This window comes from Mus caroli, chromosome 15, assembly GCF_900094665.2.
Source record: "Mus caroli chromosome 15, CAROLI_EIJ_v1.1, whole genome shotgun sequence".
Classification (NCBI taxonomy): domain Eukaryota; kingdom Metazoa; phylum Chordata; class Mammalia; order Rodentia; family Muridae; genus Mus; species Mus caroli.
In genome coordinates, this window is record NC_034584.1 from 77,862,591 (window position 1) to 77,881,992 (window position 19,402).

The 19,402-nt window shown below is 50.8% G+C and overlaps 1 protein-coding gene across 5 annotated transcripts in view; it reads right to left on the minus strand.

Moving 5' to 3' along the window:
- Nucleotides 1–4,991: 4,991 nt before the first annotated feature.
- Efcab6 (EF-hand calcium binding domain 6) overlaps nt 4,992–19,402 on the minus strand; it is a 187,378-nt gene continuing 172,967 nt past the window's right edge. For 4 of the 5 annotated variants that reach the window (XM_021183282.2, XM_021183284.2, XM_021183280.2 and 1 more), the window contains exons 28-32: nt 10,758–11,000; nt 9,732–9,882; nt 9,415–9,599; nt 6,793–6,942; nt 4,992–5,755 (exon numbers count right to left, since the gene is read on the minus strand). In XM_021183282.2, coding sequence (XP_021038941.1) covers nt 5,633–5,755; nt 6,793–6,942; nt 9,415–9,599; nt 9,732–9,882; nt 10,758–11,000 — 852 coding nt within the window. In that variant the 3' untranslated portion in view covers nt 4,992–5,632. The remainder of the gene's footprint in view (nt 5,756–6,792; nt 6,943–9,414; nt 9,600–9,731; nt 9,883–10,757; nt 11,001–19,402) is intronic. The other variant, XM_021183285.2, reaches the window with a different exon arrangement.

The window sequence follows — 19,402 nt, forward strand, 5'->3', positions numbered from 1 at the left end:
ACCATGTGGTTGCTGGGATTTGAACTTCGGACCTTCAGAAGAGCAGTCAGGTGCTCTTACCCACTGAGCCATCTCACCAGCCCATTTTTTAAACTTTTGAAGGAGGGTAACTTCTTTTCTACAATACATTTCTGGGTTAGCTGGTTCTTTTGTTTTGTTTTTCGAGACAGGGTTTCTCTGTATAGTCCTGGCTGTCCTGGAACTCACTTTGTAGACCAGGCTGTCCTCAAACTCAGAAATCCGCCTACCTTTGCCTCCTGAGTGCTGGGATTAAAGATGTGCGTCACCACGCCCAGCAGGACTAGCTGGTTCTTGTCTACCAAAACCACTGAGATCCTGGCTGGAACTGTGGAGACTGTGCAGGCCTGGCAATGGCTGAGTGGCTAGGGACATTTGCTTCTCTGCAGGAGAACAGAGTTCAGTTCCCAGACTTACACTGGGTGGTTCACAACCACCTGCAACTCAGGCTCCAGAGGATCCAGTGCCTTCTTCTTCTGGTCTTTGCCAGTGCCCACACACTCATGGCAACACAGACACATACTCACACATACAATAATATCAATCTCTTTTTTTTGTTTGTTTGTTATTCAAGATAGGGTTTTTCTGTGTAGCCCTGGCTGTCCTGAAACTCTCTTTGTAGACCAGACTGGCCTCAAACTCAGAGATTTGGACCCCAAACCCCAACACTATTGCTGATGCCAAGAAATGCTCACAGACAGGAGACTAGTAGGTCTGCCCTCTTGAGAGGTTCTGCCAGCATCTGACTAAGACAGATGCAGATACAGCCAGCCATCAGACTGAGCTGGGGACTCCAATGGAAGAGTTAGGAGAAAAGCTGGAGGAGTGGAAAGGGATTGCAACCCCATAGGAAGAACAATATCAACTAAATGGAGCCCCCAGAGCTTCCAGGGACTAAACTACCAACCAAAGAGTACACATGGAGGAACTCATGTCTCCAAATACATATGTAGCAGAGGATGGCCTTATCTGACATCAGTGAGAGGGGAGGTTCTTGGTCTTATAGAGGCTTGTTGCCCCAGTGTTGGGGGATCCTAGAGGGGTGAGGTGTGGGTGGGCGGAGGAGCACCCTCTTAGAGGCACTGGGAAAGGGGTTCGGATGAGGGGGTTGCAGAGGGGAGGCCGGGAAGGGGGACAACATTTGAAATTAAATAATAATAAATAATTAAATAATAATAATAAATAATTTTTAAGAAGGAGAAAAAAAACTCCTCAGAGATCTGCCTGCCTCCTCATCCTGAGTACTAGGATTAAAAGTGTGTGCTATCATGCTTGGCTCGATAGTACAAATCTTAGGGGAAAAGCACAATTGGGAAGGATGTGTCTATAATACAGTCTTCCAGCCCAGAAGCACCACACAGCCTTGCCCTGATTTTGATCTGTGGTCTTGTTTTTCAGTGCTACATGGTTTACTACTGCACAGGAGGACCTGTAGGGAATTGTAGGTTTCTGTCTACCTGGGCTGCTGGAAGGGGCTGTCCCAAGTGGTATTGTTTGAAAACTCCCATTGCAGTTGTGAATGCTAGCTGGAGATGCCAGTGACTTCTAATGACCTGATGGCACACTTCCTGGCTAATTCTAGGAGCATTTTGGCCCTTAGGAGTGTCCTGTGCAGACAACCATGCTGTTGGACAATTCTTTTTTCTTCACTGTTTTGACCTGTATGTGCACAGGTGTGCCTGCATGTGTAGGATGCACACGTGAGTGCACGTGTGTATGTGCATGTGTGTAGACCAGAGATCAACCTTGGGTGACTTCCTCAGGTCCTCTCCACCTCATTTTTGAGCCAGGACTCCACTGACCCTGAAGCTCACCCGGCAGGCTAGGTGAGCTAGATGGGATTTACCCATCTCCACTTCCCCATCGAGATCCCAGGCACATGCCCCCAAGCCCTGCTTTTAAATGTGGGGGTAGGGAGCCCACACTCAGGTCCTCAAGCCTGGGTGGTGCTCCCTTTTCTGACAGCATGTCCTCCCCACCTCTGGTCTCATCTTTGATTCCATTTTGATCCCTGTAGACTGATTGGTACTTCTTACATAATTATGCAGTATGTTTTTAGTGGTTGCTTTACAGTTTGCAGGGACATCTTAAAGCACCCTTGTCTGTCTTTACATAGTCTTCCTTGTCACTCACAGGAGCAGACCCTACCCTCTCAGCACAAGCTCGGCTCTGTGTCCTCATTCTTTGTGAAGCCATTGTTGTACCTGTTGTACTCAAAGCAATACATGGCTATAAATTCTGAGACATTACCTTTGAGGACAATTGTAAGCACACAGGATTTTCTTTTACTTTCAGTTATTTCATTTCTGATGTCCTTCATTTCTTTGAGCCTCTGTGTACTGGCAGGTTTTTGTGTATCAACTTGACCCAAGCTAGAGTCATCCGAGAGGAAAGAGTCTCAGTGGAGGAAATGTCTCCACAAGATCCAGCTGTAAGGCATTTTCTCAATTTAATGATCAATGCAGAAGGGCCTAGCCCATTGTGGGTGGGGACCATCCCTGGGCTGATAGTCCTGGGTTCTATAAGAAAGCAGGCTGAGCAAGCCATGGGGAGCAAGTCAATAAGCAGCACCCCTCCATGGCCTCTGTATCAGCTTCTGCCTCCAGGTTCCTGTCCTGTTTGAGTTCCTGGTTTGGCTTCCTTTGATGATGAACAGTGATGTGGAAGGGTAATTCAGATAAACCCTTTTCTCCCCAACTTGCTTTTTGGTCATGGTGTTTTGTCCCAGCAATAAAAACCCTAAGACACCCTGTAACACTGTTTTTTGAAAAACATGTCACCAACTATTAATTTTTTTGTTGTCAAGACAGGGTCTCTGTAGCTCATGCTAGCCTTGAATTAATGATTTGTCTCCTGATTACAGGTGTGTGACACTGCCCAGATCCAGCCTTTTAAGTTTTTGGTGCGTGTATGGTATATGTATGTGTTTCTGTGTGCATGTAGATAGAGGTCAGAGGTCAATGTCAGGTGTCTTGCTCTCTGCTGTATGTATATATGGATGTATGGATGGATGTATTTTGAGAGTCTCTTGGTGAACCTGAGCTTGCAGGTTATCTAGCCTGGCTAGCCAGCAGCCCCAGGGATCCTCCTGCCTGCCTCCCCAGGGCTAGGATCACAGTAGAGCACCATTATGGCTGGCTTTCACATGCCTGTGAAGCAAGCAATCTACCCACTGAGCTACATCCGTAGCTCCTTGCTTTTTTTGCCTATCTATAAAGCTGCATCCATGCCTTGGTTAGGTCTTTAGTGAGCTGCTGTGTGTTGGCTCTTATCTTTGGCCATTGTGGTTTCTGGGGAGAGGTATTCGGGTTTTCCCTCCCTTCTGCGGGAGTGCATCTCTTCCCTTGCTCCATGGCTGTGTCTTACGGGATGTTCCTGGGTGAATACCACCGCACCAGTGTTCTTCCCACTGTGGTTCAAGTGTCTTCAACAGGTTTGTGGAGACTCTCAGCCATTGTATACTCAAACGCACCCGTCTGGGTTCTCTTCCTTCCCCCTCCCCCCCGCACCCCTTTTCCCATCCTGTAGCTCCGGGCCACACCTCCCATAGATTTCCACACTCTTCTTTCTGCATCTATCCACACTGCTGAGTGCCCCATGCCCTTTCATTCTTCCCATTGGCCAATAATCTGCCGTTGTCACTGGGGTCTGCATTTTCAGCATTGTCCCTGAGCCCTCGGTTTTCCCCTCTGCCAGAGTTTTCTGTGTAGTCACATTTACTGTGTCTCCTTTTCCATTGCAACAGGCACGCCTGCTGCTTTAACCTCCAGCAGTTTCCAAATCCACGTTGCATCTGAAGCGGATGCTTACCCTGCAGACTGTGAGTTTTGGAGGATCAAGTAATATTTTTGCTGAAAGCTGGGCATGTGTGCCAAAGGGGTATCCACCCAATTCCATGCAGGGACAGGGGATGAATATTCCAGGCCTCATGGGCTACCTGCAGAGCTGCCTACTTCTCCCGTTGCCACGCCCCCTTTTTCCCTGAACAGTGGCAGAGTTTCAGCCACCAGAAGGTCAGGAGTTGGCTCTTGGCTCTGAGAAGGGAGCAATAATAGAAACCGTGGGTTCTGAGTTCAAGGTTGTGTGAGAGCCAGTGTGGTGGAAGATAAAGGCCAAGGTGCGGGATAGGAGGAAAGCCAAGGTCTAGGCACATGTGTGGGCACCCACGACCCCTCACTCGATCCTTCACACTGTGGCTTTAAATAGGTTACTAAAACAAAACAAAACAAAAAAACCCAAAAAACAAAAAACATGCAGGGACCCATTTGGTTTCTGGGGTTAGAGTGACTTTGACCAGATCTTCTAAGAGCCCAGTGTCTCCTGGTGTCCCAGTGTGAGTGAGGGGCTGCAATGTGACCCTATTGCATGTGTCACATTGGGCATCTGGCTGGCAGTGCCAGGGAGCTAGGGATGTGGCCAAGAAAGCAGGTGTCCCTGAGCCATGAAGGCCAGCAGAGTAGATCCCTGGACCCAAGCCACCTACAATGCAGCTTCACGTTCTTCTCAAGAGGGATCCAGAGGCCAGCCATTCCTGGTTAGAATAGAGATGTTTACCAAGTGTGGGTGCAAAAAGCAGGTCCCCATTCTTACTCTACCAGCTGGACTTTGTGCCCAGTGTTCCCATGAAGAGTGGAGGGATGAGGGTGGCAGTGTGTGCCCTCCCTGCAGCATAAGGATATTACCTCTGACTGCCTTCCTCAGGGCTCAGGAGAGGAGCCCCAAGCAGTGGCCTTGGAAGGAGAGTGGGACTCAGCGTTAGAGGGTAGGGGCAGGGATGTTGTTCTACATCTACTGTGTATATAAACACAAGGACCAAAACCAATTTGGGGAGGGAAGGGTTTATTTCATCTTACAGCTCCGAGGTCACACCCCAGCACTGAGGGAAGTCAGGGCAGGAACAAGAGGGCAGGGACCGAAGCAGAGGCCACAGAGGAACACTGCCTACTACCTTGCTCCCCCTGCTTTCTTATATGACTTAGGTCCACTGGTCCAGGCGTGGCAGTGCCCACAGTGGGCTGGAGCTGCGCCTTCCCACATCAATCATTAATCGAGAAAATTGATTAGACTACAGACTTGCCTACAGGCCACTCTGGTGGAGGAAGTTTCCCAGTTGAGGTCCCCCCTCCCTCAGATGACTCTAGCTTGGGCCAAGTTGGCAAAATAAACTACACAGGACACACATGGCCACGGGGCTACAGCTGTCCTCCTATCCAAGACAGAAAGTGGGTGCGTAGAGGCAGCCTTGGTCCTTGAATAATGTGCAGGGGGTGCCCTGCAGGCAGTCGTGAACAAACCCCCAAGAATCCCAAGTTTTAAAACATTTTATTAGTCATAGTTCTTTTAAAGTCTCAAGAGTCATTTCCCACAAAGACTTTTTATTTGCTCAAATGAGTGAGAGCGCCCGAGGCCAGCGGCCGCCCTGTGGTTGCCCAGAGAGGCCTCAGTGAGGGTTAGAGCAGGAGCCTGCATATCCTGAGAGTCTCGTGATGGGTAGGGTGAGGTTCTGAAGCAGCTCTGGGGGAATTCACTAAAGCCCTCCATTGTCTGGTTTTTACTAGTCTTGGGGACAGACCCTGATGCCCCATCTGTCCCCAGTGCTGCCCCGCCTGGATGCCTACTGCAGGAAGGCACGCAGGAAGTCGTTGTAGGAAATCTTCGAAGACAGCGATTTGTCATAGTACTCGAGCACGTGGAAGAACTCCTCCTCTGACAGATTAATGCTGTACTGCCGCAGCACCTGGGGGCCAGGAAACGGGTGAGCAGTGGTGGCTTCGGGTCAACCCTCTCCTCCTCCATCCACAGGCTCAGGGCGTGGCGCGGCCCTGGCTGAGGATGCAAGGTGCCCACGGCTGTCATCTCTTTCCTCCCGAGAGAAGGGGCCATGCCTTTTTTTTTTCCCCAGGATGAAGGGGACGCTCCATTAGCCACCTTGGACCATGAGGTGGGGGAAGAAGCTGGATGCTGAGGGCGGCAGGACTGGATCTCTGACCCCCACTGCTGTGCCAGCTCTGTAAGCCCCCCCAACTCTATAGAGTTCTCTACAGGAAGAAAGAGACTGCCTCCTGAAGCTGCTCTTGCCTTGTTCACCCTCACAGCCCAGACAAATCCTGTTAGAGATCCCTAGCAATGTGAAGCAATCAGGTTATAGGTCTCGCCTCTGTGGCTGATGTTAGCATTCATTCCTAAAAAGAGATTATAACGTGGGCTGAAAGTCCCCAGGGCACCCCGGATTGAGGCAGTTGGTGGACATTGGGCCCAATGGGAGGAAATCAGAAGAAAAACTGTCATCTGTTCCCCACCTCTGGCTCTTCTAGAGATGTTCCCATCTTGCCTCTCCCTGGGTCCCCCATCCTTGATGGACGAAGGCATCCCAGGGATGCCCCAGGGTGCATGGGAAGCTGGAGCAGGGTATGAGTTGGGTTGTGGTGGGGGAGCTTCAGAGTTAGCTGGCGCCCAGGATTGGCTGGAGCCAAGGGGCACCACTCCAGTGTGCACTGTGGGGTAGAGTGGGGCTCCCTGTATGGGAAGCCTATATCAACCTGATAGAACAGAAGAGCAGGTCTGAGGCCTGGATAGGGGCCTCTCAACACACACACACACACACCTAGAAGTTTCCAGAAACCTTTAGGGAGAAGACACTGTAGTGTGCAAGTAAGGGGCAAGCAGGCCGCAGCCTGAGCCTTCATGGGCGAGCACAGGGTCCCTGTAGAGCGTCCCATGCTGCTGGCCTTCCGTGCTTGCTATGTGCTCCAGGTCCATAGCAGAGAGTCTCACCTTCCTGAAGTCAGCCACGCTCAGGAGTCCCGTTCCGTTCTCGTCGTAGGTCTTGAAGGAACGCCGCATGGGCCTCCAGCAGTGAACGATCTTAGGCTGGATCCTTAGCAAGGCGGAGTAAAAGGAAGGTGTCTCCATGCCAGCTTCTTTCTAAAACCGAGATGGAGACTGAGTGTGCGAACTGGAGTGGAGGCACTGCGCCCTGCCTCCTCAGCCAGAGCCTGGCTCTGCTCCGCCTCTCTGTAATGGGGGCTGCTCAGATCCACTGCACCTCAGGGATGTTGAGTTCCCATGACCTGGGGTGAGGGTGGGCAGGGGAGGGGGCTGCTTTCTATCTTCCCATTCTCAGGTGGGAACCTTGAGGCTGAGACGGGACCATGATCCTGGCTCTGATTCGGCCACAGCAGGTCCCATTCGCAAGGACAGGTCTGTGTGGACAACTAGGCCAATGTCAAAGCCATACAGAGGGTAAGACAATGGCTCAGCCTTCTAGGAGGCTGTTAGGATGGAAGGTCCTTGAAAAAGCCACAGCGTACAACTGCGTGTAGTAAGAAGTCTCTCAATACTGCGCTTATTCCTTTGGGTGCTTACAGGATGAGGACAGGATGTCTCAGGAAGGCTTAGCTGCAACATGGTGCTCCCTAAAACAGACTAGCAAGGTTAAATTGCTTTCATTTTATATCTCACTCAGCACCTGGGGCAGAGACGCTCATGTGCCCTAGAGTCTTGCAAGCTGCCAGTCTGCCCACCTGCCAGGGCCCTGTGGAACCTGGCTCACCCACACCGATGCCCAACCCAGCCAATCCTGTCGCCTGCCTGTCTCTTGACCTGCTCCCCCATGGGGTGCCTGTCCCTGCTGTTGAAGACGTAGTTGAGGGATAGCTGGGACAGGGGGAATCCAGTGGGTGTGTTCTGGGGCAGCTGCCAAGAACCCAATCTCCTTGTGCCACTCAAACCCCTCATTGTGGCCCTCCAAACTCTCGGGGGTGGGGGGGAGATCTGAGGCTTCCTCTGTTCTGGACAGCGCACCAGAGGGCTCTTCCTCACAGAGACCCCTCAAGCTTGTTTCTAGAAGGGGAAACTGAGGCCAGAGGAACAGAACCAGACTAGGGAGAGAATTTGCCAAGAGAATCCAAGAAGGACCAGAACAGCCTCTCTCTCCTACCTACCTGGCTGGGCTAGCTTATGGTACATTTGGCTGCCTCCTGTGGGTTAGCGGCAGCAGATGCTGGATCTCAATGGGAACTTCCTGTGTGCAGCTCCCTGCATAGGTTTTAAGGATGGCCCTCTTGCCCCAGTCCCTCTAATAGCTGCCCAGGAAGGTGAGTGGGTGGGAAGGATGAGGTTATTAGCCTCCACTGAGCTATAAGGAGATCGGAACTGGATTTGCTTGCTCCTGGGCCTTGTGTGAGCTATTCAAGCATGCTCCCCACTCTGCTGCTGAGCACCGTTCCCGGCCCAGCTGAGCTCCAGATCTAGGTCAGACCAACTTGACTCCCTGTTACAGACAATGGAGCCGGAGCATAGAGCACACTTTGTGGCTTCACGCCCTGGAGAAGTTTGAGTGGGGACAAGGGTGTGATTGTGAGCTAGAGTGGTGCTGGGTGGGGCTTTGTGACTATCGCACAGCTGAGGGTGAAAGGAGGGGACCAGGGCTGTCCCCCATGCTTGGGTCCTGGTGTCTTCTAGGTCCTTTGAGGGCACAGTTAAGCGCTGGTGGTGAGGCAGGAAGATTGCCAGGGAGTTTCAGGCAAGCCTGGGCTATGTACAGCAAGACCTCGTCTCAGAACGCTTCCGTCCACCAACAAAGAGAGAAAAGACAAGAATAAAGAATGAAAGGAAGGCAGGAAGGACAACCACAGAGGTGGAGTGTGGGGGTGGGGTGGTGGTGGTGGTGGTGGTGGTGGTGTGTGTGTGTGTGTGAGAGAGAGAGAGAGAGAGAGAGAGAGAGAGNGNGAGAGNGTGNGCNCANNNGCGCGCGCNCACACACACACACACACACACACACACACACACACAAGAGAGAGCTACTCAGGCCCCACCCCTGGCTGTATACTGGCAGCCAAGATCTGAAGGTTTATCTTGGCTCTGGGCCCTGGGCCTACTTTGGCCTCTTTCAACCCTCGGGGCACCGTGTGAGAGGAAGCACTGCCCTACTCTGGATCATCCAGTGTTTCTGGGACTCTGCCTCCCACCAAAGACTGTTAGACCCCATGCTTCTGCTCCCGGGCTGTATCTCTAGAGCCTGACCCCAGAGGTCCAAAGGCAGAAGACTTCTTTCTGTTACTTTAAGGAATTTAAGCTCCTGAGTCATTTTAATGTCCACAGTTAGATCTGTCCCCCAGGTCTCGTCTTTACCCCCTTTACCCAATCCTACCTGCAGGCCCACACTTTGACACGCTACCCTAACTGACCTGGTGGCCACCTTCCCCTGTCCTGACCTTCAGATAGTCAGAGGATGAAAGCCCAAGGCCTCGGAAGCCAGAGAGAGAGCGAGAGATCTGAGAGATTAGGCTCTGACCAGCAGTGCGTGGGGACCCCGGGCTCTCCAGGTCCCCCCTATGCCGCCAAGTGAGGGTTGCTGGGTTCAGGACCCCTTAGGCTCTGGGCTGGCCCACCTACCATCTTGTCCGCATTCTGGATCCTCATCCTCCGCATCAGAGAGGTCTCCTTGGCCTTCAGCAGCAGGACGCAGCTCTGGATGAAGTCGCAGTAGGCGAACTTGCCGTTGTTCTTCAGGTCGTACTTGACGATGAGCTGCTGGCTCTCCTCCCTGCTAATGTCCAGCTTGAACTTCTCCACGAGCGCTGAGGACCAAGCAGCACAGTTGGTGTGGATGCACTCCTTTCTGGCCCTCACTTAGCGGCCAGCTGGCCCCACCCATAAGTACCCGCAGGTCCCCACCCCCCACCCCGCCCCCTGGGGGCGGGGCCACGAACCCAGGAACTCAGCTGCGGAGATGGTCCCCTGCTTGTCTGTGTCTTTCTCCTTGCACTCCCTCAGCAGCTCCCGCCAGCAGCCCTGGATCTGTTTGCGGAGCCGGCTCTCGATGGGCTCGCAGTTCTGTAGGGGTGGGGTGCCCACTGGGGTCTGTGGGGAGAGGGACAGAAGCATTCTTTCAACTGGAGGGTCTCATGGGGGGACAACCGAGAGGACTTGGGACCTGCAGGTCAGCTGTGCAGGTGGCAGGAAGATCAGTGTACTTTCTCTAGTGGGCCATCTCAAGCCGACGCATAATAATCGACTTTGGAAATATGTAGCTATGTTTTAGAGGACAGCCCTTCTCCTTGGCTTGGGGTCCCTTCCACCCTCAAGGCCAGCCTTTCTCAGGGGTCTCTTAACATTACACTCATTGCCCCCAGATTTTCTGTTTAAAGCCTTTGGGAGCTGCTGGTCGTCCTCTGCTCAGATCTCCACTGGCCAGCAGCTGAATCCTCCTCAGCGAGGGGAGACTAGCAAGTGGTGGTTTCTAAGGTGCTTCTGACATGTTCTATGCCACCTCTGACGTCTCTGTAGACCATAGTCACTGTCACTCTGAGATCTGTGACAATATACCTCTGTCCATTTTGAGCTATAGCCAACACCCAAGTGCACATAGTAGGTATACAGGAGAGAGTGCTGTTGATTCATTCTACAGTTCAGGGCAATAGGTCAAACTGAGGACTGAGGCCCAGGAAGACACCATAGGCCTCATCTGGCTCAGGTATAAGAACTGGGAATACATTCATCTGTGAGGGTGGCACCCAAGCTCAGGGGGCTGTCCTTGTCAGAGCCAGGCTTCCTGCCCCTCCCCAACCCTTCCTCAAACTACCCTCCCTTGCTGGAAACTGACCCTGGAGCATCCCCCAGGCTTGTGAACCCAGTTTCTCCATCACCTGCAGCCTGTCAGGAGAAATCCTGGGGCCCCTGTGTGCACAGACCTGCCTGGAGGTGACACGAGGGCACATGTCAGGATGGGCACTCACACAGGGGTGGCTCCGTGATTTCAATCCCACTCTGGAGTCCCGAGGTGGCGAGTAGAGGTTGGACCTGGTCCCTTGGGAGAACTCAGGGGCGCTGCTTCCCCTCTGGGCCACGGTTGATTCTCCAGAGTCGCCTGCGGCCATGGGCGGCGAGGGCACCCTCTCGATGCTCAGCTTGCTGAGGAAGTCCTGGTACTTGAGCCTCCCCTTGGCATTGACAGGCAGCTCGCTCCACAGTCTGTCAAACTAAGGGCAGCAAGTCAGGCCCGGCCCCCAAGGGAGTATGAACCCAGCCAGGGGCTCTCAGGAGTCTTGGGGGAGTGGGGTCAAAGGTGAGAGGAGGTGACTGCAGACCAGGGTTCATGCCAACTCAAAAAAGAAAGGAAAAGAAATCCATTTGGTCTCAGGATAGACGCCTCTGGAAGACTTAAAAAAAAAAAAAAAGGCAAGACAAGAGGATTATTCATGGCTTCCGCAGGACATTTTTTAATTGAATTGGGTCCTCAGTGAGCAGTTTAAGGCCATTAAATCTTGTGATTAGTCACAGTGACCGAGCTGTGGTGCATAAAAACATTTTAGGAGAAAATGCAAATCAAAACAGGGCCCACCTCAGGGACCCCAGGGGAAGATGCAGCCTCACTTCTCAGCACACCTGAGTCACAGTGGCTCATGGGTGCCACCAGCCTTCACTCCAGAGGTAAGAAACATTCTTGCAAGAAGAGGAAGAGGCATTTGGAAAACTGGGGAGATGTTTATGGCTTTGCATGGTGGCCGGCGGATGCCACAGACCCTATCAAAACTACACACCATGGCATGGGGCCAGGTGACGAGAGGCCTCCCATGAGTGGCTTTTGATTACAGGGCCTTAGGGCTCTTGCCCCCCCACCCAACCACTTGAAAAAAGTCCCCAGCTGATAGAGCTGGCAGTCAGCCTCCAGAGGGACAGAGCCCAGTAGGCTGGGGACAGTTTCCTGCTCTCTTTGTCTAGAGGTCTCTAGAAACTTAGTTTGCTGTCCTGGGTTTTTTTTTTTTCCATAGCAAATAAAATAAACAAGTCTTGGCCACACCAGCCTACTCTTGGGATCAGAAAGATGGGTGCCTCTCTGGAATTGGAGTTAGGGCACCTTTAGATCTGCACCACCCTGCACGCACACACACTCTCAGGCAGGCAGGTGGCTGTTCTGTGGGGGATTTACAAACGGGGGCTTGCTCATACCAAGCATATTCCCAGAGGGTGGTGTCTGGAGCTGGGAGGATTGCAAGTCATTGAGAAAATTAAAAACAACCCATGATGGCTAATAAGACTCCACACAGTTGATGAGCATGGAGGTGGACTAGTCCAGGGCTTCTCCAGCTCCAGCAAGCAGAATCCCTTGGGGAGTCTGCTAAGCCCTGCCCACGGAGTTCTGATTCAACTTCAGAACCTAGAGGAAGATTGGGGGAAAAAATATTGAAAATGTACAAGATTCTGCCAAAAAGCAAATGAAGTGGGTTAGCTCCTACCCCAGAGACTAAAAGGTCCCCATTGTTCCGCCAAGTAGCCTCTGCTTCACTCTAGGCTAGGCCTGGTCTCTGGACCCTGCCAGCATCTTTTAGAAGCTGCGAGTCTCACAGTGTCTGTCCACCTTGCCACCACACAGACACAGCCTCATCTGCTAGCTGGGATGCTCACTCTCCTGAACCGCTTGGCCTCAGGCCTCCCTTCTGTCTCTTAGCCTCAACTCTTCCATGGTGTTCTGAGGAACTCTCTCTGTCCTCACAAAACCCACATCCTCAAGCTCCCTTTGATCCCGGCTCTGACGGAAGCTGCTCCTGAGGATGGTGGGAGTCTCTGAACTCCCACAGCTCCTGTGTGTCAGGCGCAGAGGTGGCTGGCTCCTCTGTGTGCCTTTCAATATGGATACTATGTGTCCCAGGCTCTGGGTTCACCTCTCAGCATGGATACTGTGTGTCTCAGGCTCTTTGTTCACTTCTCAGCATGGATACTATGTCTCCCAGGCTCTGGTTTCTCCTCCCCATGTCTTCTGCTGTCATCTTTGGCCAATGCATTCCTGAAGACAACTGGAAGGTTCCTGTAAACCCCGACTTTGTTCTTAATGTGGTTTCTATTGCTGTGATAAAACACCATGACCACTCTTTCAATGTTGAGCCTGGGTTAGCCACTCAGAGGGTTGCTCCTAAGACAGCATGACTGACTGTGATGCCCCTGGAATCTTTTCTCCAAGCACTGTTCTCTCTGCCCATCCTATTTCCAGACCCTTCTTGAACCATCTGCATGCTCCCCTGCCTTTTGCTCTCCTGTGTCCCTCACCCGACTCTCAGGTGCTCACTGCCACCTCTCCCTGCACTAAGCGCTCCTGAAAAGTTGACTTTGTAACTAAATGGGACAACAGTGTAACAGCGCCCAGATAAACTCAGCCTAGCAATGGCTTTCAGAGAAACAATATCACCACATATATGAAAGAGAAAATCACCAAGGACAAGCCAAGGCTGACTGTGCCTTCAGACAGCTAGCAGACAGCGGATAGAGATCGGTGGCCATAAGTGATCATGTTAAAACCAAGCACTGAAGACATGATTGACAGACAAGGAAAATAAAGTTCCTTGAAATGAAAAATGTGATCATTGAAAAAAATCCAAAGCAACCAATGTATAGATTAATAACAGGCCTGGGATGGCCAACGAGAGCACTGCGCAGTAGGCAGGTGGGCTGGTGAAAGTCTATAACCTAGCAGAAGAGCCATCTGCGAAGCCTGACTGTGCAGCTGGGTCCCACAGAGCACCAACTTGCAACCCAAAGAACGGCAACAGAAAGCAAAAGAGAGCCGAGTGAAAAGCTGTCAATTAGCAGTCACCTCGTCTTTGAAACTTTCACCATCTTTTAACCATAATAATTATCTTTCTGAAAATGCCGAAATAAAGGCATGTTTACATAAAAACTGAATTTATCCTTTACAGATCATAATCAAAGGTCTCTGGTGGAATAGGTAAAGAAAGCAACACTGAACAAGCACCCGTGGGCTCAGTGGACCATGGGGATTTAATCTGTAGAGAAAAATCACAAGAGAAAGATACCAGTAACAGTAACATGAAATCCAAGGAGCTCCCGAGTCACAGCAACTCACTATCCTCAGAAACCAGAGAACAAGGAGACCTGTTCTTAAAAATGGGAAAACTTAAGGGTAACAGCTAGTTATTGACTAAGAAAGTATGTAACTTTTGCTTTGTTTTTGTTTTTGTTTGTTTGGTTTTTTTTTTTTTCCCTCCAAGACAAGGTTTCTCTGTGTAGCCCTGGCTGTCCTGGAACTCACTTTGTAGACCAGACTGGCCTCGAACTCAGAAATCCACCTGCCTCTGCCTCCCAAATCCTGGGATTAAAGGTGTGTGCCACCACTGCCTGGCAGTATGTAACTTTTGACAACTATGTTAGAAAAGGTGTTTTTAAAAGCTCAATCCAAATTATGTCAAGAAATTACATTTTTCAAATATAAAGGAAATGAGCATGAGCGTGGTGGGAAGCTGGGTTTTGTTGATAACAGAAGTAAATGGAGACAACAGCAACAACAATAAATGTAAATGTGCCAAACACTCCATGTAAAAAGGCAGGGATCACTAGAGAGGATGTTTAAGAATCTGTTTATGTATTGCTCATAAAGCCTGTATACTGAACAAAAATGTCAGCCATGTAAAGGATTTACAGAAATTTAAATAGATATACCAAAGAGATTCTAAATGAAAGAAAGGCCCAGAGACCATGCTACTGTCACAGTAAATTGACTTTAAGATTAAAAACTTTTTCTTAGAACTTGATGCATCTAACACCAAGTTGCAGATATCCACATCTCTCAGCTGTTGGTGGACCAAGCTAACCGAGAGAATACTTTTAGCTGAGGCTAAAAGTAACAGCTGGTTTCAATCAGCAGGTGTAGAATGCTTCATAATGCTCCATTCAAAACATACCGTCTAGCTACAAATGACACATTTATAAAGAATGACCACACATCCAATCTCAGATAATTCTAATAACTGATAAGATCCAGTACCATTCTCTAATTAAAATCATGTTCATTTATAAGTTAATAACTCTTTAAAAACACATTCATTCAGGAACAAAAAAAAATCCACCCGTATTTCTAAATCAAAGGACCCAACATGGGAATAAGAGACTAGGAGCTCCATTATAATTTTACAACTATGTATCAAAATTTGGATGCAGCTAAAGTAGTAATTAGACAGAAATGTACAGTTTTAAATGCCTATTTTGGAAGGAAGAGCAGCTGAAATTCAAAGCCTGCATCCAACCTATGCCAAGGCAGAGAGAACAAGAGAGAGAGCAGCAATGCGGCAGAAGCCCAGCGAGCTGAAAGACGATCCTCAGAAAAGATTAAGCAAGCAGGCAGGGCTGTGGTATGAGGCTGGGGGAACCGTGTGCAGTGTGGTCCAGCTGTGTGGTGCACATGGTGAGAACTAACTGAGCAGAGGCCCTAGATGCCATGGTGGGTCAGTGTCTTGCCAACCAGAGAATCGAAAAGTGGACAAGTTCCTGTAAAAAAAAAAAATGTAAGCCACCAAAACAGATAAGCTGAGTAGCCCTGTAACCATCAGAGAAACACACTGGCAAACTGAAGACTTCCCTTATGGGCATTTTTACTTAGCTTTTAGGGAGCTGGGGGCCCAGTTCTGCCCAGGCCCCACTAACAAAACAAGAAAGTGCACAGCCCGTGACTCCACCTACACAGCTGCTGTGCTGTTGGTTCAAACAAGACATGGACAACACAAGAGGGTACAGTAATAGAGTCACAAACATTGTCACACACTGTCGCCAAAGTACCTCTCATGGAATCCAGCATGGTAGAGCTTTATTTCCAAGTTTAAAGAGAAAGACAGCGAGGTAGGGAGGCAAGGGGAGAAGAAGGGGAAGAGGGTACACATGTGGGAGCCCACCAAGACCAGAGGAGGGAATTGGGTTCTCTGAATCTTGCATTACAGGCAATGGTGAGCCACCATTTTGGTCAGAACCCAACCCAGGTCCTCTGCAAGCTCAGTCAGCATTCCTAACCATCCAACTAACCATCGAGCCATCTCCCCAACCATGGGAACACTTCCAACACACCCTGACCAAATTGTGCTCTCAACAGGAGTATATGTTTGCTTTACTATTCTACAGCCTATCAGCCTGGCTCACTGAATGGAGAAATTGAATGAGAAAAGCTAGATGCCTATCTTGACACATGTATACACGTAGGGTAAGCATTCAGTACAAGCATGGGTACCCACCCAGGGTGGCTAGGTTTTAGAAAAAACAGATTGAGAAGAGTTGGTAGGGTGCTCCTGACATTTGGTATATGGAAGTATCTCTAGAGAAAACACATTTAACCTGGAGCATCCCTGTTCCATCAAGGCTGGAACAGGGAAAGCCACTGCCACCACCCTGGTTAGCAGGACTGTGGGATCTGAGCACTGTTACAAATCGAGAAAACAAACAAACAAAATAAACAAGAGGCCTGTAGGTTGAAAGGTCACCTGTCTGCTGCTCAGAACTGGCCCAAGGTATCAGCCATAGTTGGCAAGTAATAACAATGACTGAATTTAGCAAAGTAGTTACGATGACAGCTAACAAAACCTAACTGAAGGTATGAAGTTACGAGTCTTATAATCAAACCAAACAGGTGTTAAAGACACAGAAGATCCCCCAACAGTAACAATAGAGCAGAATGAAATGGGGACACTCACAGAAAGGGGGGAGACACTGGTCAGTAGACAGGAGGCTCTGTTAGTGCAACCCAATGAAGTATGACAGGTTCCCCTCCACCAACCCCTTGGAGACAAGGACTCATGAAGCCCGCACTGTCTGTCTGGGAGCTTGTAGTGCTCCCCCTGCCTCAGTACTGGTCTTACAGGCATGCATCACCAGGACTGGTGCTGAAACACCATCAAGCTGAGCTGGTTGCGGACACGCCAGCCCAGAGACCCAGGTCATTTACAGCCTGGTGGAACAGAGTGGAGTTAGAGCAGACCCCCCATGGAAGAACGGCTGACAGACAGTGCTGATGCTGGAGATGAAGGAAGGCCACACAGCATCGAGGAGACCCACTTCACACAGGTGGACAAACAGGTGCTGCCTGCGTGGCAAGAATAGAAAGCAGAAGCTCCAAAAACTTCAGGAGAGGATCAGCTGGTGTTCCTGCAACCCTTGGGCAAGGTGAGGATGGCTGAACCACAGCCCAGAGTGGAGCCAGGAATGAGCTGTAAATGCAGGGTCCACCCAACTGCAGGGGCATTGTAGAAAAGGGGACACACACGCACACGCATGCACACGCGCGCACACATACACATTTGGGTGCACATATATGTGCATATGTATAGTTACATGCATATGTGCACACCCCCTTGCATACTTATGCATACACACATATGCACACACGATTCACATCCAGCATCCCTCCAACATCTTCCCGACGTCACTGTGGCTGCCTGGTCTTTTCTCCTGGTCCTTCCTGTTCCCTGGATGCCTCAGTCTCTGTTTTCCCCAAGCTCCACCTGCCCTTGGCACCCTCAGCCTGCATCTTAAGTTCTTAGCCATGTGCTGTCTCTCGACCACTCTCACCTTGCCCATCCTCCGGCCTCTGCCTTGTATGCCCACCTCTACAGCTTCATGCGGACAGCCCACCTTGGACCTCCTTGGCCTGTTCTGCCCAACACCAGTTCCCAGCTCTGCTGCTGCTCACAGAGCACATTGCCACTTTCACCATTTACACTGTCATATGATGTGGGATTCAGCTTTGGATACCCTCAGCACCTCTCCTGGTCCTCTCTGTCACTGGTCCACCTTGTTCCCTGCCCTTCCTCCCTCTATCTCCACACAGCAGCCCGAGTGCCACTGTTTAAAACCACTGATCAGGCCAACTGGAGAAGGGTAAGGACAGCCCTCTCACACCCCTGAGAAAAGACAAAACTCTCCCAGTTGGCTCCTGTCCTACAGAACAGGCTCCAGGCTTGGGCTCATTTCCCACTGCCCACCCCTCAAAGCACTGGGCATCTGTGAACGGCCAATCCCATTATAGCCTTTGCCATCCATGTCCCCTCTGCTCCCAGATAACCCTACCTACTAGTCAGGACTTCATTTCAAAGCTACCTTCTCAGAAAGCCTTCCCGACCCTACTGGTAACAAGCCTGCCTCCTATTCCCGGTCTGTGCCCTTTTCCTGCCCTTAAAGAAAAGTATAGCACCATCATTGGCTAAGGCTCTGTCTGTTTTGCTTAGTATGTTTACTGTCTAAATGTTCTCTGGGAAAGCAGATCCTTTGGGGACAGGGTGGGGCTGCTTTACCCTCAGGCTGCTGGCAGCAAGAGTCAATAAAACCTGCGGCTCCTGGTTTGGGGTACCCTTGTCTGCACTGCTCTATTTCCATGGGCTTGCATCCTGTTATCAGGGAGGCCACACCCCCTGTGGGTACCAGGCCATGCCCTCTCAGTTCCCACTGGCTCCTTCCCAACAAGCAGGAGCCTGCACTGCCTCATGAGCCACACTCCACGGGCCTCCATGTCCCTCCTTTGCTGGAATGATCAATCTCGACTGTCAACTTGGCAGGGTCTAGAATCACACAGGAGATGAGCCTCTTTAATTTTTTTGTGTGGAGTTTTCTGGATGAGACTAAGGTGGGAGACACACCTAAGTGTAAGCAGGACCATCCAAGGAGCTGCAGCCCCGGGCTGAATCAAAGGTAGGGAGTGACCAGCAGCCATCTCTCCCTGCTTTCTGGCTGTGCATACAACATGGCCAGCTGCCTCCAGCCTCTGTTGTCGTGTTTCCCCTCCATGACAGACCTCATCTTCAAACCATGAGCCAAAAGGAACCCTTCCTCCCCCAAGTTGCATTTGTCAGGTATTATGTCACAGTGGCAGGGGAAAATCTGTTGACAGCAGCCCCACCCTAGCACGTGTGCACAGATGAGCTTGTTGGCTCTGTACATTTGCTGCACATCAAGGTTGGTGGCTATGTACCCAGAAACTTGCTTAGAGGCCAAGGCTGGGGTCAGGGAACCAAGGACATGGGAACTGTGAGGATGGAGGGAGCTGGAAGGGCCAAGTAGAGCTGGGGAAAGCCTCCTTCTGCTTAGAATCTAGGAGGAGGAGTAGGCAGTAAGAAATGCAGGGGCCAGGCTCCTGGCAGGGGCAGAGAAGGCAGCTGGCTAAGGAGAGAAGAAGGGTGCCAGGAACACAGTGGGAAGCATACAGAGATGCCAACCGACTTTTCTGAGTCACATAGCTGGACAGGTGCACAGCTGGACAGACACACAGCTTGGACAGGTGTACAGTTAGACAGGTGCACAGCTGGACAGGTGCAGATGCCTGAGTTATTTTATTATCTGCAAGCATCTTTCTTACTTGCTAGGGGTGTCTGTTTCGGGGCAGGGGTGGAAATCACAATGTACCGAGAGGTCCTCCTTCATGATAAGGCTGAATGCAGACTTTCCCTAACACCACAGACCTGCCACAGGCTGTGGTCTGTCACCTGAAGCAACAGCCAGGCAGACCTAGTTCTGATGGTAGATAGCTAGCAACACATTTCACACAGAGCCCTGACAGCCCATCAGCGCAAACTCAGCACTGGCGCTGTTCTCCCCTCCCTCGGCACCTCCCCCTCCC